The following is a 27,439-nucleotide window of genomic DNA, read 5'->3' as shown; positions in this document are numbered from 1 at the left end:
AGACAGTGATGGGGGGTGAGAATGAGTGGTGGAAGCCTTTCTGCTTCCCTTTGGTTTAAGGCTTGTACCAACTTGTCTCATAAAATCCTCTCCTGCCTTCCAAATCCAGTCAACATGAGTCACCCGCTGAGCCCATCCTTTGCCTCCTCGTTGCAACACGGATGACAGAAACCATCCAACAAGAGCGCTTGAATCCATGATGAGTTTTGTTCTATTGCATAAATCTTTTCCCCATTTACAGGTGAGTTGCTACAGAGCTATTGCCTGGGTGGTATTCCTGCAGCCAGCTCCCAAGTGGCATGTGTCCGAGCCTCCTGCTGCACCCTGTGCGTGCTGCAGCGACGCTCCTGCCTGCGCTGCAGACAGAGGACAGGGCTGTGAGCGGTACGGGAAGGGGTTATCCCACAGGTCTCTGCCTTACAGTGAAATGCAAAGATTCCCTGAGCTGGGGTATTTGCTGCATGTCTCAGCGGCTGAAGTTGGGGGGTTAATATTGCTTTCTAAAAGCCGGGGGGGGACCCAAACCCACACCTGCGGAGCCTTTCTGCAGTGAGCAGCTAAGAGAGGGTGAGGAAAGGGAAGAGAGGGTTAGCCTGTCAGTACAAATACCGTTTCGGAATGAGAGGAAGCAAAGAGGCTTTTCTTCTTCCCTAATTTTTTCCTTTATAAGTATGTATGCATTTTTGTCTGTATATTTATACATAAAGAAGCAGCAGAGGACAAATCAACCCCCAGATCCGTACAAATGACAGCTCTTTGGCATTGCAGTAGATGGAACACGTCCACCAAACTGAAACTAATTATCCCAGAGATGAATACCTGATTCCACTCCTTTATCCTATCTTTCCCCCCCGGGGCCTTTCCCTCCTCCCCACCCACCTCCCTCTGGTCGAGCGCAGGGTGACGGCGCAGGGTGACGCTGCACCTGCCTGGGTGTACCTGTCCCAGGCACCTGTACCAACAGCCAATCCTGGCTGCACCAAACCTGCGCACCGCGCCGCATAACCGGCCCCGCGGAGCGGCGATGCCTGTGCTCGGCAGGTGCTAGCGGGGAGCAGTCCTCACAACTCACTGCCTGCGGAGCCTGGGACGCGGGGAGGATGTCCAATGAACTGGAGTAAGTAGAGTTCCTTCTCTGTTTACCCACTCCCCTCGCAAGGCTGGCTGCTTGCCTGAGCTGCTCCGAGCGCTGCGGCTCCGGGTGCATCAGAGCCCGGCTGTTTGCAGGTGAAAGCACTTGTTCCCTCTGCTCCCCATGCCCCTGCTCTCAGGAGGAGCCACTTCTCCGTGCCTAAAGAGGTTGGATTTTGTTTTTTTTTTTTACATTTTTTGATCATGATTTTCAAAATCATGATCCTGATTTTTTCTTTTCTCCCAGACTAAGACTTGACACCCGGAGTTTCTGCCTGGAGGCGCGTCCGTGCTGCCTCTAGCCAGCAACATCCAACACAAGCTACAGAGCTGCAGGAATTCATGGGGGGGGGGGGGATTTTGGTTGTGTTATTTTTTTATTTTTCCCCCTTTTCTTCTTTTTTCTTTTTTTTTTTTTTTCATTTTTTTTTCTTCCCCTTGGAAAATGCCTTCCAAATTATTTACCATTTTCTGGGTTTTTTCGGGGGTGAGGGTTGTTGTCTGGTGTTCTTTGTTCTTGTTGTTTGGTTTTAGTGTTACAGGTGTTTTGGTTTAAGTAAATGGGTCCCATTCTGATCCTATCAAATAATTATAATCGATTATTTTTTTTTTTTAACAAGAAAAAGCACCCAGCACCTGTTGATCCCCTAGAGCTCTTGCTTCTGATCTTGGGACCTCCACAATAGTTTGGACTTTGGCCACTGCTGGGATGCATCCCCATAGCACATCATGCCTCACCCCTCTGGGGTAAACACTGACAAATGTCATATTGCTGTGACATGATGGGGGGGACCTGGGGAATATTGACCAGTGGTCGGCAATGCTGCTGTCAGTCCCGTCTTATAAAGCTCAGTAGGTGTGTAAATAACCCTGGTGGAGTACTTGTGTGTAATAGAATTTACCATCCCTGTTCGTGTTCCAACATCTGTGTGCGGATGCGGTGCTTCGGAAGGTGCATTTTGAAAGCAAACACGTGCCAGAGGTGCTGTGACAGCTGCTCTCTTAATAATTAACAACCCCGAGGAGGTGCAGCACCACTTACTGCTGTGTGTAAATGCTGGGATCGATCTGCCGGGATCCACTCAGAATCACTGAGGGAGACTTTTGCTTTCTGGACTCTTCGGTTAATTTATAGCTGATGCTTTTTAAATGTGTAAATCGGGCCGTGTGCTTTGCTTCAGACGTTTCAGTGTGCGTGTCCACAGTGCTGCAGCGTTAGATTGATGTATTGCTAATTATGGGCTGGGGCATTGTGTTACCTGATGAATTACATGGTTGCTTGACTCCTCTCTTGCTAACGGGCTGTTAACCCCTGTGCCTTTTGCATGGGAAAGGGGGAGTTGATGGGAGCAGCATCCATCTCTTTTGTGATTCAGGGCTCAGCCCCTGCCCTGTCCTGGGGACACATCTCAGGGGTGTCACATCTGGTTGGGGGTCTGTGTTTGGTCACCCCGGAGGCAAAGGGCTCTTGGCAGCCTTTTCCTGTGGATGGAACCTGAGGACAGGCTTGCAGAGCTCTGGAAACGTTGCCATAGCTGGAAACGTCACTGCAGCTCCCCATCCCTCTCTGGAGAGCGCAGGGAGGTGGGTGCAGGATCTCAGGGCTGCTGGGGCCTTGGCTGGGGCCACCCTTGGGGTCCTTGAGTGCACCGTGAGCTCGATCACCCCAGGGATCAGTGGGGAGCAGTGATAGGAGGCAAGGAAGCCGGGAGCTTGGTAGTAGCAGAGTTATAGCTGAAACATCCAGACTTTGGGTACTGTGAGGGGGAAAAGGTGTCACAGGGGAGGAGACACCTTGTGAGGAGCTGCTGAAGCCCCACGTTGAGCAGTGGGGCTGCTGCAGTGGCTGTTAATCACCCAGGCCAGAGTCATCAGGGTGTAGCTTTGTAGGCATCAGAGGAAGGAAAAGGCTCTTAGGGGATCTGATAAGGGCAGTGGTGCTCTCTGTGCGTCTGGCACATCTGTTGTGCTTTACACAACCCCCAGGACAAGCTGAGTGCTGGGAGGATGGATCTGTGCAGTGACCACGGGCCTGGTTCTAAGGGAGCTGTGATATCCCCATGGACCGATGCTGCCACCCAGAACGTGGGGGAGAGCAATCCCATCTCTCCCTTTGCCACTTTAATTTCACAAAAAGGACTGGGAAGAGCCTAATGTGGCATGAGAGAAGGAGGTGTTTTGCCTATTATAAAATATTCTAACTGATAATTTCCATAGTCTTCTAAATTGAACTTCTGTCTAACTCTGCAGTGCGTGGGCTTGAAAGAGTTAACCAGGAGTTACTCCCAGTTGTGGTTTTGTGGTCGAAACCATGATCGCCAGAAGCAAATTTTTGTCATGCATAAGGTGTGTTATTAAAACTTGAGTTATGCTCCTGGTGAATGAAAAGTTAAAGCCCTTTTATCAAACGCTGGCAGTGAAGCACACGGGGGATCACCACGCTGCAGCAAGTGGCTTTCAGCAGAGACGGGGCTTAAGTTAAGTAAAGAGAAAGAGAGATTTTGTAAATTAAAGAAACAACAATCCCCTAACTGCTGTGCAATTCACAACAAAGGGGTAAGAGCCCTCTGAATAAACTCCAGACTCAAAGCAGAGGTAAATCAACATTTACACAGTATCACTGCTTTGATGCTTGGATCGCATTTTCAGGTGATGGGTACATGGGGATGGTTCTAGGGACGTTTGTGGATAGGCAGTTACGCTGAGGAGGATCTGCTCCTGCTTTGTTCTGCCAGTGTTTAAGTTGCTGATCTCTTCAAGTCTTCATCCGCAAACGCACTTGTGCTTGTGCTGCACCTGCAGCGCCTCGGTTCAGCTGCTTGGCAGTGAGACAGCTCCTCGGATCCCGGAGCAGGGAGAGCTTGAGGATGGAAAAGAACACGTTCATCAGCGGCACTGGCTGTGTGGCACACGGTTGCATTCGGGCTGGGGCTCTGTTGCTCACACCTGAGTTCCAAAGGCTTCAATGGGGTGGCTTGGTTTTTGTTGCTCCCTTAGGTTGTTCTGGCTGGTAGCTGTGGCTGTGGTGTGGGCGAGGGTAGCTCTGACCCACAACCAGTCCTTGGCAACCAGCATTTAGAGGAAAAGAGCTGGTGTCGCTTCCCAAGGGACTTGGATCCGGGGTGGCAGCTGCCTCCTGTGTCATGTTTTGGTTTCTGGTCATCCTTCTGTCTCTGCTGTCTGAGCTGTAACGTGTGCTCTCCAGACACCCCTGGCTGGATGGGGTTGGACCTGGAATGGGCTGAATTGTGTTTGTTTGGCAAAAACAGTGCTTAAAACGCATTATGCCAGATTTTATTGAACAGCACACAAAAGGCTAGCCTGCCTTGGGGAACGCGTGTTCACAGGATACCCAGAACACATCAGAGTCTGCAGAGAATCGCAGGATGGTCTGGGTTGGAAGGGACATTAAAGATCATCAAGTTCCAACCTCTGCTATAGGCAGGGACATTGCTGGGACATACAGAGTCATTTTATATCAATTTTATATATAAATCAAGTGTGCTATAGGAGGTGTGGGCAGCTGAGGTCTGACCTGCACAGTGCCACCGGATGGGAAGCAAAGGAAAGCCAGCGGTGAGAGCCCCTCACCAGGCCTGCAGTGCTGCTGGAGGAGGTGCCTGGGAGGGCAGGGAGCGAGCTGCATGGCGTGAGGCTCCGGTTGGGTGTCCTGCCCCGGCACACGCTTCCCGTGTCCTCTTGGGCAACTCATGGGAGGATTCACCTCGCCCGTTGCAGCCGGGTCAAACCCGGGTGCCAGCGCTGGGCAGGGACTGAACTTGCAGGCGATGGGAAGGGATCAGCACACCCCAGCCTCAGGTGGGAAGCTCCAGACCATCTCCTGGCTCTCAGAGCAGGGAGGAAGCCTGAGACTGAGCTCCCGTGAGGTTAATCCTAATCTCTGCTCTTGCTGCTTCCTTAAACGCGTGCTGAGATTCCCACAGGAGTATGTCACATCCTTTATTTGTTATTGCAGGATCCTCCGATAGGATGTGGTGAGGGAACTACAGGAACCTGGCTATAACTGGGCTCTGTCCTCAGTCAGGCCTCTGGGCCCTGCTACAGCACAAATATCCCATAAGAATTGATTACTAGATTAAAGCCAGATTACCTGAATCAAAACCAAAACAGAACATCTTTGTTGCAGCAGATCACATATCCCTTTATTGTTGGGTGGTTGGGTTTTTAAAGTCTTGTAAGTCTAAGTCTAGTAAAACTGTGATTTTTTTTTAATTATAATTATTATATTTTATTTAAAAGCCACAGTGAATGCATGAGAATTAAAAAGTCAAACGGCAAAGTAGGGCTTTGGATGTGGAAGGAGGGGGGAAATCCACAGGCACTGAAACAGGAAAAGCTGACGGAAATCACCGAAACTCTTGGAGCTCTGAAGCTCTTCTCACCGCGTGTCAGCTTCCTTAGGGTGTCTGAAGGACTGGGAGCTCCAGTGCAGAGCGCTGGTGGGGATGCAGGTTTGTGTCCATGCACACACACGTATCACAGGCGTCCTTGGCTGTCTACAATGAAATGAGTGGAGCTCATGCTGGTGCTGCAGAAGTGCCGCTCGGCTGCGGGCAGTGCCCAGGGCCTGGGTTTCGTGTCCTGCCGTTGGATTCAGGTCACCCTGCAGCTCAGGACACTCGGAGCTGCGGCGCCTGACGTGGCGCACTGCTGCTGCTGCAAGGCAGCAGTGATCCCTGAGCAGCTCCGTGCTGTCATTTGTTTTGTTAGGCAGGGAGGGCACTGGCGCAGGGATCCTGTGTGAAACGGGGCCGTGTGGGTGGCTGCCTCAGGACGATGTTATCGGGAGTGACGCGGTGCCGACCGGTGTTCCCCGAGCATCACTCAGCACCGAGGTGGCTCACGGAGCCCCTCAGGGGACAGGGGCAGGAGCCAGCCAGTGCTGGCGTGGGGCCTTGCAGCAGAGGTTCGGGTCTGGGTCTATTCTCTCGTCTTCACTGAGCAGCCTTGGAGAAGCCATTTTAATGCCAACCCCATGCCTTGGTTTCTTTCCATGATAATGAATAGCTTCAGAAGCTGGTGTGAAATGGGAGAATGCTGAGTTCGGCCCTTGGTGTGCGTGTGTCTCATGTGTGTTCCATACAAGCCACAAGCTTCCAGGAGAAGAGGCTTGAGCACTGTCTTTGTGGGTGAAACGGGGCTGAGGGGTGATGAGGAAAGGCCCTGCTGTGGTGCTGAGTTTTAACCAACGGCGCTACCCCGAGGTGATGGTGCTGCGGAAATGCTCCTCAAGAGAGGCCACGCTGTGATCCAGCTGCCAGAGCAAACACTGCAGCCCTGCAGGCAGGGCACGTTCATGAGATTAGTGGGCTCCCAGGCCCGGGATCGCTGTGTTGGGCTTGGCATCCAGGCCGTGTTCCCCATCATTAGCCTGTGTGTTTGTAATGCTTCTTTGTGGGTTTTTGCCTGGTTCTATCTCTCTGAGTTGTGCCAGCCTGTGGCAGTGCACTGACCGATGGCTGTCCTGCCCCATTGGCCTCAGATGGGCTTATTTATTAAACTGGCAAAGACAGGGTAAAATCAGGATTTCACTGGGAAGTTGGGGTTAGTAGAGGCCACTCTGTGGGACGCTGCCGCGCCTCCGCAAGAGCCCTGGTTGATGGGCTAAAGCCTCCACCCCAAAAGCAGTCACGATGGATGCTGCTCTTCAGCGGCATCGCTCTCTGGGTTTAGTGCTGAGCCTTCCTCATGTCACTGGAGAGCTGTTGGGGAAGGCCGGGGAGGTGAGCGCAGTGCACAAAGCCAGGGCTGATGCAGCCCCATGTGAGCTCCTGGGGTGGCTCCAGGATCCTGGGCCGGGGTCTCTGTTCTGTGGCTTCAAATTCCTGCTGCTGTTGCCATGAATTCCCTGCTCCCTTGACAATGTGCTGTTTGTCTGAAGCCACCAGCATCGGGCACAGCTGATGTGTTGGTTGAAGCCTTCATCAGTTGTAGGGTAGAGAACAAAGAGCAACACAAAGCTTTGAGGCCAGCCAAACCACCCACTGAAACCCAGCAAAGGCCCAGGGAACACCACGGGTCTCCTGCCTGGCCGGTCTCCCCATCAAGACCCTTTGGGCCTTTTCTCCTGTTTCAGCATAGCCCTGAGTGTTTGCTCATAACCAGGAGGCCCGTGTTGTGGCAGATGAATTGGGGAAACAGAGATGGGGTGGGATGGATGGGGAAGGGGCTGGTATCACCCAGTGTCAGATTCTGAACTGTTTGGAAACAAACAGGCTGCTCCCTTCCCCAAACCATGCGATGCTGTGAGGCCCCGAGGCTGCAGGGGTGAGTCCCTGCTCATGTCCGTGTTCACTCACCCATCCTTGCTCTGCACCGGGGTGACAGCCTGCAAAAGGGATGTGTGCTTTGCCAAACAGAGCACACAGTTTGCAGTGGGCCACCATGGCATAGCCCCGTGGAAGGGGCACCACAGGGAGCAAGGGATAGTTTGGATCTGGACTTGGATGTCTTGCTGGAGTAGCCTGAAATGTTGTTGTCCTAATCTTCGAGTCCCTCCTTTCTGCTGGAGTTTGCTGCTTCCTAACAGGAGTACCACAGGGCAACATGTGCCCACACCTCACCTCTTTCAAGTTCAGGGCATGGTGTGTGACTTCAGGACAGTGCCCTTCCGCAGTGTGCCAGGTTGAGGGCAGGGCAGGTTTTCCATTGTGCCATCTCTGCTGCAGGGACAGTTCCTAGCAGAGGCGTGGGGCAGCAGTGAGGTGGTGATGTCTGCAAGCAGCACAGCAGAGCTACCCAGCGAAGCCAGAAACCAGGCGTGAAGATGAAACGCAGACTCCTAGGACACTTCTCGAACTTGTGTCTTCAGGAGCTGGACACAGCTACAAGTGGTTGAGATCCCAAGGACCCCCAACCTCCCTCTGCCTCTGGAGTGCAGGCAGGTGATAAAAGGCTGGAGCCTTGTGGCTACAGTGGTGATGCCACAACAAGGTGATGAAGGAAGGAGGCAACAGGGAGTGCTTCGGCTGAAGGCTTGGGTGAGGAAGACTGAAGCTCCAAAGCATTTTTCCTTGTAATATATGTGCTTTGTTAAGCTCCTGAATGCTTTGTTGCCACATCTTTCCACGATGTGTTTGTCTATGTTGATTACGAGTGATAGGAGCCGAGTCTCACCCTGAGAGTGAGCTCTGTTGCTACCTATTCTTCCTAGAGCAGATGGGATTGAGGATGGATGAGGATTCCTGCCCGGACAGGACTGAACAGCCCATCGCCAAGTCGACAGCAGTGAAATGTGAGTCACGCCGAGTGCTCACCTCGGAGACAGCAGCAGCACTGAAGGGGAGGGAGGGCTGTGTGAGAAACACCACAGACAGCGAAACTCCAACAGCACCTGATGCAGCTCCTGCACGGGGTGAAACCGGTGGTAGAGCATCACCCCGATGCGAGGCAGCAAACCCAGTGTCTCTGTTACACCAGCGCGTGGTGGAGCTTGCGGTGCCAGAACTGTAATGTGGGAGCAGCTCTGTCCATACCGGCCTGAGCTCTGGCACCCATCGGGAATCTGGTGCCTCTGGCCATTATTTGAGCTGCTCTCTGCTTCTCTCCTGTGCAGCTCAGGGACGCTGTGTGGAAGCAACGTATCCTTCAATAAAAAGGTGACAGGACAGCAGCGGCCACACTTGATGGCCTCATCTGTGCTGCTCTGGGAGGGACTGTGATTCATTAGAGGGCTGCCATTCTGCCCAGCCAAGGAGAGCTTTTGAATCTGACCCAGGAGCATCCCTAAGCTATCCATGTGCATTCCCTGCTGGAGACGTGGCAGCGAGCGATCGGTGCCTGTGCAGGAGCTAAGCCTTCTTGGGCTGCCAGGGAGGATGGACCAGCATCCTTCACCCCACCCCAGGTCCACCTCCACATCCACCCAGCTTCCAGTCCAGGAGCTGCTCTGAGCACCTGGCTCTTCACCCTGGCAGCTCACACCAAAAGGGGCTGGTGGTGTCTGTTGTGGTGAGCAATAACGGGGAGTTTCAGAGATGCCAGATTCCTCTCAAGAGGAATTATTGTTCTCCCAATGAGTCAGTTAAAAGTCTAGCCCAGGACTCACTACAAACACACGGAGAGTAGCTTAATGGAAACAACATATTCCGTATAAAAGTGCCATTAAAATGTAGCATTTATCATTCATCACCTGAAGTCCTGCAGATTTTCTTTGCTTTTGCATAAAAACAATTCAGCCATTGAAAACGTTCTGCTCTTGGCAACTTTGGGGATTTAAAGAATCTTACTAGAATTGTTTTAAAGTACTTCTGCTCATAACACACAGTCTGCTCTTCTGAGACGTTTCTGTTCCGATGAAAAGGTTATTTGTGTCCACAGAGTTGTTCTTTATGATGAATAGTGGGAGCTGTTGTGGTGACACCCAATACACATGGCTGGAGGATGGGACAGGAGCACGGCCCCTGATTCATCCTCCCCTCTGAGCAGTGAACCTGCGGCACGAAGCACCCAGGGAATGTGCTTCTGTGCTTCTGAGCTGGCTGCCAGTAGGATTTGCTGGAGGAAAAGGAAAGATGACCAATGTTTGGGTAATTAAGTGTCTTATTTTATTAACGTAAGATGGAGCGAGCTGGAGAAAGTGCCAGCAGAGGGGACAGGCAGGGCATTATTTTGGTATGTTGCTTCTCAGCTCACGTAGTCCCATGGGCCTCACCTTTGTCAGGAATTTTTGAGTGGCAGGGAGGGTGTTGTGATCTGTCCCTCTGCTTGCCTCTGACTAAAATCCTGTACAGATGATGGAAAACGAAATTCAACCGGAACTAAATACAAAAGCTACAGCAAGAAAAATGATGGGGTTTGGTTTCTGGGTAGGTCAAGTTCTCCACAGACTGAGTGATCATTTATACCTGTGGCCTGCACTGGTCTTTAGCTCAAATTCAAGGAAAAATCTTGCAGCTTCCTGTTCAGGTTGCATTCCTGTTGCTGACCAGCATGGTCAGTACCTTGCACCTTGATGGTGCATGACCCAGCAGGCTGGCAGCGTGCTCCTGCTGAGGAAAGAGCCCTTGCAGATGCTGTTGTGGTGTTTTGTGTTCCTGGGGCCAGAGGAGGGAAGCAGAGGAGCATCTGCCCTTCTGCGTGGCCCCACCAGGAGACTCTAGTCTTATTTTGTACATAGCTACAGGCAAAGGACTGGTAATCCCAAAGACTCTGGGAGTTAAGAACCAGGAAAGAATACCTTCTCCATTCCAGCAGTGCCTTTAGGAAGTCCTTCATGTGTGCAGCTGGAAATTGCTGTGGAAAATCAGTGTCCTTCATTCCTCTGTCTGGCTCAGTTTTAGATCTGTGCGTCTGATGAAGAATGACACCATGAACTTCCAGAAATTCCCCTACACCAATGAAGATGAAGCCTGGAAAACTTACCTGGAGAACCCCTTGACTGCAGCCACCAAAGCTATGATGAGGGTGAACGGGGATGACGACAGCGTGGCTGCTCTAAGCTTCCTCTATGACTACTACATGGTACGTTCCCATGGGGCTGGGTGTCCTGCGGGGGATAGTTTGTCCCCGAGGGGAAGTGTGCAGGTAAATATGTGCTCAGCCACCTTAGGGGGGGCCCATCTAGTGAGCCTTCTGTGTTGGTTTTGCAGTGATCCTCCTAACACCCCCAGGCAGAGAGGACCACTGTTATCCCCAGCGCACAGATGGTAAACTGAGGCACGAAACACCATTATACTGCAGAGGGAACCCAGGGCAGGGTGGAAAGCTGAGCTCAGGTGTCATGAGTCAGGCAGGGTTTATTTACCCAGCAGCTTTCATACAAGAAACAGCAGTACTCTGGGAGCCATGGAGCTGGACTAGCTCTGTGCCTTGCAGACCCTCACATCTGTGTTTTTCCAGTGCTGCTGTAAGATGGAGCTTCAAGAAATGTGGACATGATTTAGCCCTATTTGAAACCAATAGGACTGAAGTTCCCATTCACTGGGGTGCTTTTGGAAGTCCCTCCCAGAACAGGATGATGTGTCTTGCCTAAGGTTACCTTGGGAGTCCATGGCAGCAGCCCAGCAGGAGAGCCCAGGTCTCCTGTGTCCTCCCCCAGTATTCATTGTTCACCCAGTGTTTTACCTCTGAGATGTCACTTGCTACACAGACAAGGCTGATTTTGCCATAAATAAAATCTAACAGTAAAAAAACTCCTTGTTCTGCCTTGTTCTAGGTCCCAAAGGAGAAGAGGATTCTTCCATCTGGTATGATGGGACGCAACGAGCTAGGAAAGAGGTGAGCTTCACTTTCTGCTCTCTATAGCTGTCTAATTCTCCTGCAGCTGCTTGCATGCATGATAGGTCTCTTAGCTTGCATAAAATAGACATCAAAGCACGGTGTTATTACCAACAACAGTGGAGGTTATTAACCCTGAGACATACATTAAAATTCTTTAGGCCAGATCCCAAGCAGGTATAAATTGAGCTACACCCATTTGCACAACTGAGGATCTGTGTAGCTGTGTTAGAGGAGATGATTTGCAGCAGCTGAAGAATTTGTCTTTATTTCCTACTTTGTGATGGTTGGAAAGGGGATGATGATTAAACACTGGCAGCAAGAAGGGAATGACCAAGTCGTCTTCCATTCCCTGGGCTGACAAGGGTTTCTGTACCGCTTGCTTCCAATCTCCCAGGATTCTCTTTCAGTGACTCCCATTTGTCCTTTGAGGTTTCCAGATAATTAACTCCTATATTAATGGCTCATTTGCTGCTGTGAGTTCAGTTCCCCTTCCTGATGCTGCATACTTTGGCAAACTTTTCTGGTTGTCTGTTTTTAACTACCTGGCAAGAATAAGCCTCTTGAGTGATACTTCATTCCTTCTTCAGAAGTAAGCTGAGTTAAGCTGTTTTCTCTCTGAAAGGCCACTGCAGTCTGGGCAGTGCTGTGGGTTCTGTTAACTGTGGAAATCGCAGCATACACCTGAAGGTGAAGCTGTGGAAGCAGTAGGTGGGAGCTGCTCCTTCAGCTTTCCTTCCCTTGGGGGTGGCTCACGCTGCCAGGAGCTGTGCGGGTGGCTAATGTGGGGGGTGGTTTGTTGTCTGAGCGTGGTGACAGGGGCAGTAAACCACCCTTTCCCAGCTCAGCTGGGGCTGCAGAGTCAGCAGGGTCACAGAGTCACTGCTGCAGAAGGGACTGGTTCCTGGGATGCTGCACAAAGGGATGGTTTCCATGTGCGAGACGAGTGTGGTTTTGTACGTGCCTTTATTGACTTTATCACTCGACTTGGTCTTTTGTGCTCTGAAGTCTGGGCTAGACACCTCACGTCAGTACTGCAGCTCCTTCAGGTTTTCACTGATCTCATGTTCTCTGGAAGTTTTGCTTCCTAAACTTCTGGAGTTTGTGAATTGAGACCTATAAAGATAAAAATGGAAAGACCACACAGCAGTTATCTTTCTTATCATCCCTGCTGCTCTGAATGTTTAATAGCCTAAATAAAGAACTAATGGATGTAGGCCCTGGATCTGGAGCGTCAAACCACATCTAAACTGTGTTCTCTGATTCCCTGTGATCATCCCATATCTGCTGAGCACCTCTGGCTCTTGCTGATTGCACTGAGAGGTGTGCGGGTGGGTGGAGATCACCCATGGGCCTGTCAGATCTCCCATCTCAAGCAGATGTACACAACTGACTCAGGGTCAGCTGGCAGCCAAACTATGCAGTTTGCTTCCCAGCAGCACATCAAGGCGCTTGCATCTTGCTGTGACAACTTGCTGGGGTTGTCCACACTCTGCCCTGGTCTGAGACAGGACGCTTTCTCCACCAGGCACTGCCACGGAATGGAGTATGACCCAGAGATCGCATCCTTTGATGGCTCAGCCCATCTCATGAAGCTCTTGTCTGAAAACGTTTCCATGACCCAAGAATATTGTGAGCCACAGAAGAAGAATGGCCTAAGTCTTGAAGGCGTCCCTGCTCCTCACAAGCCAGCCATGATTCCGCCAGGCACTAGCAAGCTGGATGCCACCCCAGACAACTACTTGGTTCCTCCAGGGGATGTATATGACAACAGCTCACTGAACTCCCTGTTCGAGACCATCCCCATAGCCCCACCACAGCAGAGGTGGCAGCCAGACAGCACTTTCAAAGAGGATCCCCAGGAGGTCAGAGCTCGTAGTGGGGTGCATGCTGGCAGCACAGCCCGGGTGGGTGCTGCAGGACACTGCCTCTAGTTCGGGGCTTGCTCGTGCTGGAGTCAGTGGGAGCTTTGCCTTTGCATTAGGAGCTTGATGCTGTTCCCATTGAATTGCTGGGGGGTTTTACATTGGTTTTGGAAGTAGGGTAATGAAATGAGGGTCCATTTTTTTTTATCTGTGGTCTCTGTTGTAATGTCCAGGAGGAGGTGGATGGACAAAGCAATGAAAGATTCTACTTTTGACTGGTTTGTTTCCTCTTGTCTACAGTCGCTACTCTTCAGTGACATCCTCAAACCCCAGCCAGAGCCCCCCTGCCCAGAGGGTTACACTGCGGATGGTGTTAAAAGGTATCTGCCAATCCCTGGTCTGTGAGCTTGCAGTGCACTTGGCTGTGTCCCTTTCCTGGGGAAAGACTCCATCCCTTTCCTTGCCTTAGTGCCAGTCTTGACAGTGACCCTTGTGAATGTACAAATCTCATGCTTTTGCAGAGACAAGTTGTGTCCCCGGGTGTCTTAGGAGCAAGCTGCTGTTCCATGACTTCTTAGACACAAAGCAGTGATGGATTTTAGTGTTTGTCATATGAAACAGGGATTAGGGTTCGTAATGTTTTGCTGGAAGGGAGTCAAACTCAATTTCAAATTCAAGTTACTAGATGCAGTTGTGCCAGTTCATGTTTTTAGCTTGGGAGGTACATGGTTCAGCTGTCCTCTGTTGGGCAAACTGGTGTAAATCCAGTGCTGGCTGTGGCTACATCGCATCAGCACCCCGACCTGCATTAGGGGAGATGTGGCACTGAGCTCTTCCATGTCTGGGTTGGCTGTGCATTGCAGCCCCTTCCAGGGAGCTCTGCTTGGTTCCCGTGCTACAGCTACATCCAGGGGACTGCACCACCTTTCCACAACTTACTTGGAATGGGGTAAATGACGGAGGAAATGCGGATGACGGTTGATGAGGGTGATAAGCAGCTTCCTCCTAAACTAAGGCTTAAGTTCTCACTTTGGGTTCAGCACTGGTAATCAACCTTGATTTTGGAAGATGCCTCTGCCCCTCATTCCTGAAACATGAGAGGCGTTTCTTCCTCCTTTCCACCCCTCTCTCAGCAGAGCTTTCCTGCTCCAGATCCCGCACCAACCCCTCTGAGCAGGTAACATTGTTCCACCTCCCACTTTTTATTTGCCTCCTGAGTCAGCTGACAGTGTGACTCAGCTGTCAGACGTGGGGGTTTTCACACAGACAGCAGCTCCAGAGGCTCTGTTTGCTGTTTACTTGTGCACTGAGGTTCTCGGGCTCTCCTGGCTCTAGATAAGAGGCGCTGCCAAGCCATCTTCAGAGATGGCATCACAGGGGAGGTGGAGCAGGGAAGAGATGGGTTCGTGACTAAATAGGGTAGGATGATCTTCACCTCTGGAGGACATAAAGGGTCCTTGTGAAGGCGTGTGTGCAGGTGATGGCTTGCACAGATTCCTCACAGAGGAAAATAGCTTGAGCTACATCCTCCTGATCTGAATGCTCGTAGGTGCTGCTGAATGCCCAAGAGCAGAGCTTCTTGAAAATCAGGCTCTTCCTTTAAATTTGCTTGTCAACAGTGTCACCTCCCCCTGTGTGCTACTACAGATCATTTCTGTAGACATTAAAGATGCTGCCCACCAGACTGGGAGTTCAACAAGCTGGGCCTTGAAGTCCGTTTTTAAGGACCTGGATAAACAATTGTCCTGCAGGCCCTCCCATTGCTACAGGACCCATGAGGACACAGTCTTCCTGGGTCAGCCATTTAGGGGTCAGTCATCCATTTAGGGGTGGGAGTTTGGAGATGGGAATCTGAGTTTAGGATGTTGTCAAAGTCTCATCACAGGTACCTATTTTTGGTTGGTTTGGTTTAGGCTTTTGATTGTGCAAGGGTTCGGTAGCCATCCACAGAAAAGTACTGGTTACAGTAATGTACAGGGCTATTTTTAAGCCAAAACCAAAGAGTAAAATGAGGATACTGAAGAACTGCTGCTCCCTGGGGTGTTGGAGAGGATCAGTATGTGCTGTGCTGGGAGGTGCTCATGGTGTAGGGGTGTGTGAGATGGGGAACAGGGCAGAGACTCCTGTGTGTACAGTGTCTGTAACCTGTAACCTGCAGGGGTGGAGGCTTGCATGGCTCTTGTTTTGCTTTTGGAGTGTAACAGCAGCGTGTGCTTATTCATCATTCTCTTTTTGTTCCATACAAGTGACTTTGAATACACTCTGGGGTCACCCAAAGCCATTCACATCAAATCCGGGGACTCTCCCATGGCCTACCTCAACAAAGGACAGTTCTACCCCATCACGCTCCGGACAGCTGGAGACAGCAAATGTTTACACTTGTCCTCAAATAAAGTGAAGGTAAGAGACAAGCTGACAATTTTGCTGACACATGCTGTAATCAGACATCCAGCAATTGTACTGCCCTGGGAAAAGAGCTGAACAAGAAGAGTAATGGCTTTGTGGCTCATGTTGGCTTAAAGCAATGAATGGGATGGATTCGCTCATAGCAAGCTAATCCTCTGATGCACAGCAACAGCCTTCATGTTCCCTGGCAGTTGAAACCTTTCACAGTAAGGTCAGGGATGCACAAAAGGCCTCCCTAGCTGATGGCTGGCTGGGGGCCCTGTTGGGAGGGTGTCTGAACTAAGAGAGGTTCCCCATCTTGCTGCAGTCATGTGTGGCCAGGCCTTAGAGCCACCCCTGAGCCTAAGATGAGTTGAGTTCCCAGCAGAGAAACCTGGTCCAGCCCTGGGCGATTCCTAGGGATGTCCTCACTGTGTTACAGAGTGTGGTGATGATTGTTTTTGACAACGAGAAGATCCCGACAGAGCAGCTCAAGTTCTGGAAGCACTGGCATTCCCGACAGCCCACGGCCAAGCAGAGAGTCATTGACGTCGGTATGAATGGGGCTGTCTCGGTGGGGTTGATAACTTTGAGCATATTTTACTACCTTTCCAATACACAATAACACAGCTGAAGCTCCAGAAGCTGGCATGGGGGAAGTCAGAGGAGCAGGCTGATCTGCTGGTCTCAAGTCCTTTCTGGCTGAGGAGCTCTTGCAGGTTTAAGATGGTGTTTGCCAAGCCTAGGGAAATGCATCAGGCACCCAAAATACAGCAGAGAAGAGCCTCAGTCAGAGCGACAGACACTGCTGAGCAGTTCTGACTCCTACGGACGTGACCTGTGGCCTCTTGGAGTCCAGGAATCTGAGCTCGAAAAGGTTTTTTGTACTGCTTGTCCTTCTCCACTGCCACCACCCAGGCTTTACAGCCTGTCATGCCTGTCAGACAGAGGTTTTGTCCATCCAGCTGAGCACCTCGCTGAGCACCTCCTGCCTCAGAGGAGACACACAATTGTTTGAGTTTAGAAGCAATCTGCATTGACTTTGCATAACATCCCTGCTCAAACAGCAGTCACCAGCCAATACCCGTGAGTCATTTCTGGCCTACCCCTCATGTATGCACGCTGAGGTGTACCCAGGGGTATCAAGGATGGCTTCATTATATTACAAGGCTTCTTTTAGCCTTGGAGTGAGTGAGAGGTAGGCTTTGGGGGAGTGGAAGGCCTAGGGAATGGAACCAGTTTTGCAGCCAGAGTATAAACTGCTTCTCCATTGCATTTCAGCTGACTGTAAAGAAAACTTCAACACCGTGCAGAACATCGAGGAGTTGGCCTACAATGCACTGTCCTTCGTGTGGAACATCCACGAGGAAGCAAAGGTACAAACTGCTTGTGGAAGGGATAGGGGAAGCCTTGGTCCTCAGCAAAGCTGTAGCCTCCTCCCTGAGCCCCAGCACGCTCCCCCTGCTTCTCAGCTGACAGACGGAGTTTCAAATCCAAACAATGCCATTCCAGTGGCCCCAGGTAGTGTTTGTCTACCAGGCCAGTGGGGAAGGACACTGTGCTTCTCTGTGTGTTTAAGCATTGCCATTAGCTAATAAACATGCTGGGTACACCTGAGACTGGCTCAGAGATGTTGTTTTAGTGCTGATGGATAAGTCTGAAGAAAGCCTTTTGCAGCAGGCAGCCTAGATCAGGGCTCTGCTCACGTGTAGGTGAAGCCTATTTGAATAAACCACAGCTTAGGGAACAAAGACCCTCCTTTCAAGGCAGCATTTTGATGCAGAAATGACTGACCACCCTTCTGTGGCTTGTGTGGAAGGGAGCCAGGCAGGTCACAAGATCCCTTTTGACCTTAAAGTCTGTAAATATAAACATCTTTCCAGCTCCTTTCTCTTCTGCATCTCTTCAGAGTCTCTCATTAATACCTTGTACCTCGTGTGGATTGAAAGGAGCGTATCAAAAAAGATGAACTATCTAAGATAAAAAGAAAAGCCTAAATGCCCCATCTCTCTGAAGCTGGCAGCTTGGGAAAACTGCTTTGCTTTGGGATCTCAATAAGCCCTGCTTTTAGCCCAAAGGCGACCTCGGTCTTTTACAACCCAAGAGGTTAACAAATGTCTTCAAGGCAAAGTTGTCAGAAATGGAAATATGTCAGGTATGTGGCAAGCCCGCGGGGGCACCTCAGCAAAACTGGATTTAACTCTTAGCAGAAACTCTGTACATGAACTGGCCTGGGGCAGGGAAAGGTGAGACTTGAGAGAGCTGCGAGGCTGGGAGCAGACAGAAGGGGCCGGTGTTTGGGTCGTCTGGAGCACCTCTTGCTTCTCTTTCCAATTAAACTTCACACCACAGTTAAGTGATTTTCTTTTCTATATAGAGGTACTGACTCGACCTGACATTAGGTTTCAGGGCTGAAATCCTCCGGCAGGGCCCTGCTGAGGGAGCTGTGGGAGCTTCTCCAGCTGCAAGTCTGTCCCCAGAGTCAAGGGGAGATTTCAGGGTCACACAAAAGGGTTGGTAATTTGGCGACACAATGAAGATTGTATCTGCGCTCAGCTTGCCTTCAGAAGTTCGCACTGGGGGTAACTCCAGCCTAGTGATAAAGGAGACCAGTGTGAGAAGAGTATTTATTTAGGTAGCAGCAATGATGTGTAATTGCTGAAGCTGTAGTCTGGCCCTCCTCCCTCCCTCCTTCTGTCCCTCTCTCCCTCCAGGCCATTCTTGTCTGAGGGTCCCTTGTTCAGATCAGAAATACCTGCAAGGACATCCCCAGGCAGACTTTGCATCTGGTTTGACACCTGCCTGAGCTGTGGGAGTGTGCGTAAAGAGATGCAGTGGGTGTGGGAGGCTGTGGCTAGGAAGGGCTGGTGGTTGTGCTCAGGGGAGAGCTCCTGCCTGATGCTGGGAGGGTTGGAAGGAGGTCTTGGTCTGCTTTTGTTCCTACCCACTGCTCTCATTGCTGTAGGAGAATGATGCTTTCAGCACCAAAAAGCTGTATCAATCCGTGTTCCTGTTTGCAGGTATTTATTGGGGTGAATTGCCTGAGCACTGACTTCTCCTCCCAAAAGGGAGTGAAAGGCGTCCCTCTCAACCTCCAAATAGACACTTACGACTATGGCAATGGAACCAGCCAGCTGGTGCACCGCGCCGTCTGCCAGATCAAGATATTCTGTGATAAGGTACAGCTCCGCTTTCCCACCAGGTCGTCCAAGAGGAATTTTAAATGGTGGCTGCAAGATGAAAAAACCCAGAAAAGTTGTGAGAGCCTCGAACAACCCAGAGCTCAGCGCTGGGGAGCAGAGGTGGAGCCTCCCCTCCACCGGCTGAGACAGGGCAGGGAGGACGTGTCTGCACTGCTGAGGCCCTCACGGAACAGCCAGCAGAAAGTTTCCCCATGTCAGACCTATGCGGGATCATGCCTCATAATGCACTCTATTTTTGACAGGTTTTTAAATAGCACAAGAGATGAGAGTCCCCTTAGAGTTTCTTCCCCAGCCTCAGATAGCTTCCCATGGAAAAATTGCTCACAGCTGGTTTTGTCTGACATGAGCAGTGTTGAGTAAAGTGCTGACCTCCCAGAGGTGGTCACTAAACCCTCTCTTGCCAATGTAAGAACTGTCAACGTCCTAATTTTTGCCTTATTTTCCCCACAGGGAGCAGAGAGGAAAATGCGGGATGATGAAAGGAAACAGTTCAGAAGGAAAGGAAAATGCCTGGACTCCAATAACAACGGTCAGTGCTAGTGCTTGTTACCCGAGCCAAAGTGTGTTGAAATCCATGGAGTCTGTTAACTTCCAGGAGATCTGGCCCTGGGTATCTCCAAGCCTGATGAAATCAGCACCACTCAGAACCAGCTTGTCAGTCCAGTCCTTCCCTGGTCTCCTACAGGGACTCTCAAAGCCCTTTATTAATACTAACAAACCTTCCTGAATTGTCCTGGGGCCTTGGCAGGGAGCAGAACATTCCCATGGGGAGCAGCCCTGGCCAAGCCCTGGAGACCCAGTTCTGCAGAGTCCCATCTTTCTTCTAACATATCTCTTGGGAGACCTGGGGCAGGAGCTTCCCCTCCTCTGCACGTGGCTGCCTCTGAAGGTGCCATCTGAACTGAGATGTACTGGGCTTCCCATCGCAGGTCTGAAAGGCTGTTTGCTCTCCGGCTTCAGAGGGAATGAGATCACGTTCCTGAGGCCAGAGACTGACCTTGAAACCCAACCAGTCCTGTTCATCCCCAACGTCCATTTCTCAAACCCGCAGAGGTGCGGCACGGTGAGTCCCTTCCAAAAACAACCCCACTGTTGCCCTCATCTGTCACCCCCATCACTCCCAACTGATCAGGCCCCAGACATGACTCGTGGTATGTAAAAAACCAAAACCAAACCACAGTTCTTCTGTGGAAATGTGGTGAACTTGAAGATGCAGCTGTCAGGAGTGGCCTGCATAGTCATGTGCCAGCGATGGGCAAGATAACCTTTCCAGGTTCCTTCCAGTCAGATATTCCTGTGGTTTACAGGGATCGTGTGCAGCTCCCACAGAGGACTGGAGGGGTAGCAAAACTGAAACTACAGAAAAATGCGACCGTATCAGTCCCTGCATGCATGGGACATCTCTCCCTTGTCCTCTGCCCTTCTCTAGCCCCTTGAGCCTAAGGAAACCTAGACCCAGTGTCCTTCAGAGCTCATCAGGATTCCCTTAGGAAACAAGTGACTTGGTTTGTCAAATAGGGGGAAAAGCCACCTGTGACAACACTGTAGAGTCCTCCTGCAGCATCGGCATCAAACCCAGGCACTAAGAGAATCTGGTTGGGTTTCATTTAGTCTAAGAAACACATGCAGATGTTTGGGCGTAGGAAGATGATGGACTGGGAGGAGGGAAATTGTGTTTGAGATGTGCATGTGCTGCCTTCCCCAGCTTCACTGGCACCCAGTGATACTGTGTAAACTGAGCAATGTTCCTTTCCTTTCAAGGTGCTCCCTCCTGCTGTTCCCAACTCCACAAACAGGTAAGGATGCAGCAGTTTGTGCTTCCCTCCATCAGCTGGTGTTTCTCTGGGTGTGTCGTGGTGGTTTGGTACCCACAGGCAGTATCTATCTACAGGTGCAAAAATAACACAGCACAGTGTCTCTGCAGTGCCATTAAGCGTTAAAATATGTGTTAAGCACTGGCCTAGAATGGACTCAAGGGATGCAGAAGCACAGATAGGTTCCTTTCCCTACCAATGAGCCACTCCAGCATGAATCTGGTCCACAACTGTCCTGCTGTTCTCGTTGAGACAATGTGAAAGAGAGGAAAAAATATCACAGAACTATTGCTGAAGGGTTCAAGTAACCAGAAGCAGATACTGCTCTAAAATAAACTGGAATGGAGTAGAAATCACACTTGTAATGTGTCTGGAGTGGGGAGAACCAGTGTTTGCCCAAGGCTTGGTCCACTGCCTGGTGATATCAATGGAGCAACAATGCCAAGAAGGTGCAAACGGCTTTTGTCTGTGCTGTGATTCCAGAACCACTGCCTGCACACACTGATCGCCTCGCGTGTGCTGTGCAGGAAGGTGCAGCTCTGCTGGAGACTGCTGCTGTAATTACAAACCCAGTATTTAATTGCTGGAGGTTTGCTGGCTGTTCAATCAGAAGTTTGTTGCTTTGCTCCCTGCTCCTGTTCTGTCCTTCTGAGAGCGTTGTGTTCCTTTCACTCAGGCTGCCCCTGAAGCGGAGCGGTGCCTCGTTCACAGAAGAGCTTGACCCAGTTCCTCCAAAGCAAACCAAGGAAGAAGATCCTCAGAGAGGTAACCACTGGGATGGGAACTTCTTGGATGTAGAGTCCCATTTGATTCAAGTAACCTCGGATCTTGAATTGCACGAGGCCCCATCATGCTCTGAATGTGCTCTGAGGGTCCTGGGTCAGTGCTGTGCTTTATCTCTTTCAGTCTTGTTGTACGTGCGGAGGGAATCAGAGGAGGTGTTTGATGCTCTCATGTTGAAGACACCGGATCTCCAGGGGCTCAGAACAGCTGTAAGTGTTATCAAAAACTGTGGCACATGAATGCCACATGAATAACACTGCGGGTTAAAGGGCAGTGGCACTTGGTGGGCAGGAAGATGTAGGATGTAAGGCTGCTCCTATCTGATGTCTGCTTTCTGTTGAGAATGGAAATGGAAACTGTGAGTAGCAGGTGAATTTTCCCCCCAGGCCCTGGCATGGGGCTGTGTGTTGTTAGTGCTGCAGCAGGGAAGAGCACATCTTATGGCAAGAAGTTTCCTTCAGATCGTAATATAAGTCTCCTCCTGTGACAACACATTCATGTTTTCCATTATCAAACACCCTTTCCATCCTCAGGGCTGTAGATGTGCAGTCCAAAGCCAGTTCTGGCCTCCTGCTGGAATTCCCTGTGTTGTGTTTGAGGAGAACACAGACATATTTCTGTGATGATTATCAGCAGTATCTCCCATAACCCACCTCTCTTTGGAGAAGGAAACAAACAGTGAACCTCCCAGATCTGGGGGGGCTTTATGGCTGCACTTCAAGCTCTGTTGGTTTTACACACTTTTAAACATAGTTTGAAAAGGGGCAGCACAGAGGAGCCTTTGCCATCTTCTCCCTCCCCCATCCCTCACCACGGAGTCAAAACCTCTGCAGAGGCTTGTGAGAAAGCTACAAAGCTCCTGCACCCAAAGCCCATAAGGGAGGTGCCCAGGAGAGCTCTGTGGGGCAGCTGAACCTCAGCAGAACCTGCAGGCTGGTGCCTCCGCAGCAGACACAGTCACACACATCCCGTGGTCTCCTTGGGTTGCAGCATCGAGCCCCAGACAAGCTGGGGAGGGAGAGAAGGGTGAAGGTCATTGCCCAAGGTGCCTGGCCTGGTGGTAGCTGTCAGGAGACCCAAGGCCAGGCTGCAGCCACCCCTCTGCTCGCTGCAGGACCCAGCCTCAGATTGTCCTGTTCAGATCATTGCTTTGGTCTTTCTTGAGCGGGAGGGGGGATCTTTTGCTGCTGAACACCCTGGGCTCAGTGTTATCTTTGGTTTTTATCATGGGGATTTCATTTTACAAGTACAAAGAATTGCTGTGTTTTCCTTCCCAGATTTCAGAAAAATATGGGCTTCCTGAAGAAAGCATTTATAAAGTCTACAAAAAATGCAAAAGAGGGTAAGTTAACCTCTCATCCGCTTTTACCTGTGCCTCTAAACCCACTTTCTGGTACCCTGCCATAGGCTGATGCAGCGTTTTAACAAGATAATAAAAAGTGAAGCCATGTGAGTCTGTGCTATTTGGAGCATATAAAACTTGGATCTTTCTGGGCTTTAAAGATTTGGGATAATGCTTGTTTGTATTATATTTATTTGGAGTGTAAACTCTCCCAAGGAAAGGAAGTTGGATGGAGGAGGAGTGTTTGGGTAGTTTAATGGGTGATCCTTTGTGTCTCAGTCTGAAAGCCCGAGGTTATGGAGAACTTATCTGACTGCCATCAGAGGTACAAATGTTTGCTTCTCCAGACCAAGAGCCTAAATGTCCCTGGCTCAGGAAGAGACTGAGTGGGCTGCATAGCACCATGGGCAGCCTGTGTCTGTTCCCAGCTTTGCCATCCCACCCCAGACCAGGGAGGTCAACAGGAAACCTCACACTGGCTTTGGAGGTGAGGGGATCCATTGGGTCCGATCGACCCTTCTGGGCACTGGTGGCTCTTGTGCAGCCCCAGTACAGAAGTGCAGGTTCCCCTGGTCAGGTGCTGCTGGGAGACCTGCAGAGCTCTACAGGGGTTCAGGTGAGGTTTGCAGTAAACGTGAGATGACTTCCCATGATTTCAGAGTGGTGTTTGTCAGTGACTGATCTGTGGGGATCTCCCACATGGATGAGAGAACAGTGCTGGTTTGCATGAGCTGAGGCCCAGCTGCTGCACATCCCATGGAGGGCAGGGGTCTCCATGTGCAGCCAAGAGCTGCTTTCAGAGATGTTTTCTAGACCCCACTTGCAGCATTGTGTGCAGTTCTGGGGTCTTCAACATAAACAGGACATGGAACTGTTGGAACAAGTCCAGAGGAGGCCACGAGGATGATCAGGGGCTGGAGCACCTCCCGTATGGAGACAGGCTGAGAAAGTTGAGGCTGTTCAGCCTGGAGAAGAGAAGCTGCGTGGAGACCTCAGAGCAGCTTCCAGTATCGAAGGGGGCTATAGGGATGCTGGGACTGTAGTGACAGAACAAGGAGTAATGGTTAAAACTGAAACAGGGGAAGTTTAGACTGAATACAAAGAGGAGGAAGTTCTTTACTGAGAGGGTGGTGAGGCACTGGAATGGGTTGCCCAAGGAAGTTGTGAATGCTCCATCCCTGGCAGTGTTCAAGGCCAGGTTGGATGAGGCCTTGGGTGGCCTGGTTTAGTGTGAGGCGTCCCTGCCCATGGCAGGGGGGTTGGAACTGGATGATCTTAAGGTCCTTTCCAACCCTGACTATTCTATGATTCTATGACTAAGAACTCCCCTTGCATTGTCCCCATCCCTGGCAGCGAGTTCTCCCTTCAGCTGATGGAAGGGGAACGACTCCCAAGGTTATTCCCATAAAGCTAAGCCCAGAGCCCTTCTTGCAGAGCGAGCGAGATGTAATCAGCTTTGCAAGCGGCGGTGACTGCCTGGGAGATGAACTCATTGTTGTTGCTGGCCCTGGCCCAGAGTTTGAGCATGGGGAGGGACAGGCAGGAGCGAGGCTGCTGACAGCGCTCTGCAGGGGAGCAGAGCAGGAACTGAGCCCCTGGGAGCTGAGGGCTACTCCAAAGCGCTGCTTCCGCATTTGCTTTCTGGTGGCAGTGGGATGAGAACGTCCTAAAGCTCTTTGGATGGGATCTTCCCACTCCTTTGGTGTCACCATAACTTGATCCCCGTGGGACTTGGCCTGTTTGCTGCAGGGGAAGTGGAGCTGAAGTCAGGCTTGGAGGCAGCTGCATGGTGGGAGGGGAGAGAAGGTGGTTTCTGCTCCATGCTGTGATGTGGTGTCACTGAACTGGGAAGCAACAACCCCCTCACCTCTAAATCCACAGCTGAGCAACCCCTTTAGGAGGGTTTTTAGATATGGTCTTAATGTTAAAGTGATGGGTGAGCCGTAGTGAGGCATCTGAATTGGTCAGGAGGCTCCTTCCCCTGTTGCTGCAGTCAGGCCCTCGGTGCAGCCAGATGCTGCTCACCCACTGGCCCCAGAAATGCAACTTTACCCCCCAAAGAACAAGAGCAGCACTGGCGGCCTTGGGGAAGGGTTTGTCCCACACCGCTACAGCCAGAACCTGAGCACAGAGAGCAGCAGCGAAGCACAGGGTGGCCAGGTTATTATTGCAGCTGCGGGATGGAGCCAGGCCTCAGGTGTGTCAGCTGTGGTGGCGGCTCCTGATGTGGCCACTACAGGTCATCAGACAGCAGCACCTCTTGGGCAGCTCCAGCTTGGGCTGGGTTCACTGAACCAGCATCCGTGGGGCAGGAGAGATCCAAGCGCTGATGAGTTTGCAGGTGGACCAGGAAATGGCAGCACATCAAGGGAGAGGCCACCGGCACCTCGCTGTGCTTTGGGTTTGTTCGCTACTTGATCTGATAGGTAGTGAATGGTGTTTAATAATGACTGGGAGGGAAATCCGGCAGATCCCCGTCCCTTCAAATCAAAGAAAAGGCAACACTTGGAAATCAGGCTAAAAAATAATCCATTGGCCCCTGGTTTACTGAGAGCTGGATTTGAGTGGTGGCCCCGGTTACTGCTGCAGTGTGGGGACCCAGGAGCTTCTCCAGTTGGGTGCTGGCAGGGTCAGGCACTGTCTCCTGCTCCCCCAGCTTTAATTTTCCTTTCAATGATTTCATCCCATTGCTTCCACCCTAAACAATCCTCTCCTGGTAACTGCAGCTGAGGCTCAGGTCTGCATCTGTGGTAAACCCATGGAGCTCAGTGGTACTGCTGGGCTTACAGCGGGGGGGACCGATGCTCAGCCCTGCGCCGCCCCGGCGCGATGAGCTCACCCGGCTGAACCTCGTCTCCAGGTGACTCAGGAGCAGTAATAAGCGATTGGTATCTTGGGGAGTTCTGGTCTAGAAAAACAAAGCAGGGCCCAAGCTCCCCATCAGCGCCCTCGAACCTTTTGTGGTTGGGAAATCAGATGGAAGCTCCGCAGCAAGAGCTGCCTCTGGCTGCCTGCACCCCGTCACTGGGGCAGCACTGGTGGCTGTGACACCCCCGGGGTCGGGCATCGCTGGCTCCCTGGGGGTGCGTGTTGGGGGCCGACTGCTGGGATCCACGGCTTGGCCCCGGCACCGCTCCGGTGCCAGGAGGGTGATGGTTCACCAGGAAGGCCTCTGATGGTGTCACAGCCCCTGCACTGGGTGGGCTGCGCTCCCCCAGCCGCACTGTGGCAGGCAGCGGTTGTGCCCCATGCAATGGCAGCACAGCCACCGATACCCTGGGGACGCAGCACCCATGAGAGCCACGGGGCACCAGGACACAGCTCCTGCCCTCACAGGAGCAGCTCCACCGACCCCGGGGCATTCCCGGAGGGATGGGGCCATGTTTGTGCCTGTCCAGCTCTCGGCTGCACTGGGTGCTCCGCCTGCTCCTTCTCTTGTGTTTAACCTCGGCTCCAGCAGTGCACAATTGACGCTCTTGCCCCGTTAATGACCCCGGTGGGAAGCTGGGGGGGACGCGCTTCCTGCGCACAGATTTGTTCTCCTTGTTCCCTCCAAACTGCTACCAAATTCCCGTCTGGTTTGTGGGAACACGGGGGGGGAGTGGAGCTGCCCCGTCACTCACTGCGGTACGGAGGGGTCTTCCCTGGCACAGAACCGCAGCCCCGGGTTGACATCAGCCCTTGGAATGTTTCCTTCTCTCTCAGTCTCCATGGACCTGACCCAGGTCGGAGCTCCCCGTTTGCTCCCTGCCATAATCCACAGTAATTTGCCCGTGGAGCAGACGCTGGGCCCAGGCGTGTCCGGGTGGAATTGTGAAAAGCTCCACCGGAGGCTCCTGTCGTGTTGGGGCTCCAGTGAAGTACCAATGGCTGAGCCCCTCCGATGGGGTGGACGCGGCAGCGCCTTGTCCCTGCCAGGGCTGTGGCTCCCCGCAGCCTGCACAAGGAGCGGCCGTGGAACGCGATGGGCATCAGAGGCAGGGCAGGAAAGGGAATTTGCAATGGGAATTCTCTGTGGAGGTGTTTGGGAGCGGGTCTGCTGTGCCCCAAGGCTCTGCACTGTCAGCATTTGCCATCCATGGCTGGGGACCCCAAGTGTCCACCCCTCCTGACCAAGGCGCTCTGCAAACCTTTCCTTGTGCTGTGTCTGACCCAGCCCTTCTCCCTTTCCCGCAGGATCCTGGTGAACATGGACAATAACATCATCCAGCACTACAGCAACCACATGGCCTTTCTCCTGGACATGGTGGAAGCAGAGAACAAGTTCCAGGTCATCCTCAAGGAGCTCTGAAGAGCCGCAGGCAGCACTTCCTGGGACTTCTCTCAAAACCGGCAAGTTGGACCCAACAGAGCCTGCCCAGGGCCTCCACCTGGGGCTTCTACTTGAACCGCAGCCTCCGGGAGGGCAGCGGCTGCTCGGGAGCTGTCCCCCTGTGAGCACGGAACCTCGCTCTGCCGAGTTCTTCATTATTGTGATTGGGTTTTACTCTATTTCATTGGATTCCCTCCTGGCGATGGGCCCGGCCCCTTCCACAGCGGGGCTGGCACCGAGGTGGCTGCCAGAGCCCGGGACTGCTCTGCTCGCTGCCAGCCTTGCCCTGTGCCGGATCCACCCCGAGGCACTGGCTTTATCCCAAAGCACCGGCACCTCCGGGTGCTCCCCGTGGGGCCCAGCCT

The 27,439-nt window shown here is 51.8% G+C and overlaps 1 protein-coding gene across 2 annotated transcripts; it reads left to right on the top strand.

The window, feature by feature from the left end:
* Positions 1 to 1,100: 1,100 nt before the first annotated feature.
* On the top strand, positions 1,101 to 27,053 carry GRHL3 (grainyhead like transcription factor 3; the record flags this gene model as incomplete). Of its 2 annotated transcripts, none has more annotated exons than XM_080632463.1 (15): positions 1,101 to 1,117; positions 10,428 to 10,614; positions 11,309 to 11,370; positions 12,899 to 13,235; positions 13,536 to 13,615; positions 15,482 to 15,635; positions 16,063 to 16,174; positions 16,902 to 16,996; positions 18,641 to 18,799; positions 19,274 to 19,352; positions 19,753 to 19,927; positions 21,314 to 21,402; positions 21,544 to 21,629; positions 22,698 to 22,762; positions 26,939 to 27,053. In XM_080632463.1, the coding sequence occupies 15 exons, from the start codon at positions 1,101 to 1,103 to the stop codon at positions 27,051 to 27,053; spliced, it is 1,812 nt and encodes a 603-aa protein (XP_080488589.1). The 2 variants fall into 2 exon arrangements, with proteins under 2 accessions (XP_080488589.1, XP_080488590.1); XM_080632464.1 differs by lacking the exon at positions 1,101 to 1,117 and adding an exon at positions 20,585 to 20,619 and having other exon boundaries at positions 10,432 to 10,614; positions 19,753 to 19,886.
* Positions 27,054 to 27,439: the final 386 nt, after the last annotated feature.

Source organism: Psittacula echo, assembly GCF_963264785.1.
Source record: "Psittacula echo genome assembly, chromosome: 21".
NCBI lineage: Eukaryota > Metazoa > Chordata > Aves > Psittaciformes > Psittacidae > Psittacula > Psittacula echo.
This window is presented reverse-complemented; position numbering and strand designations above follow the sequence as displayed.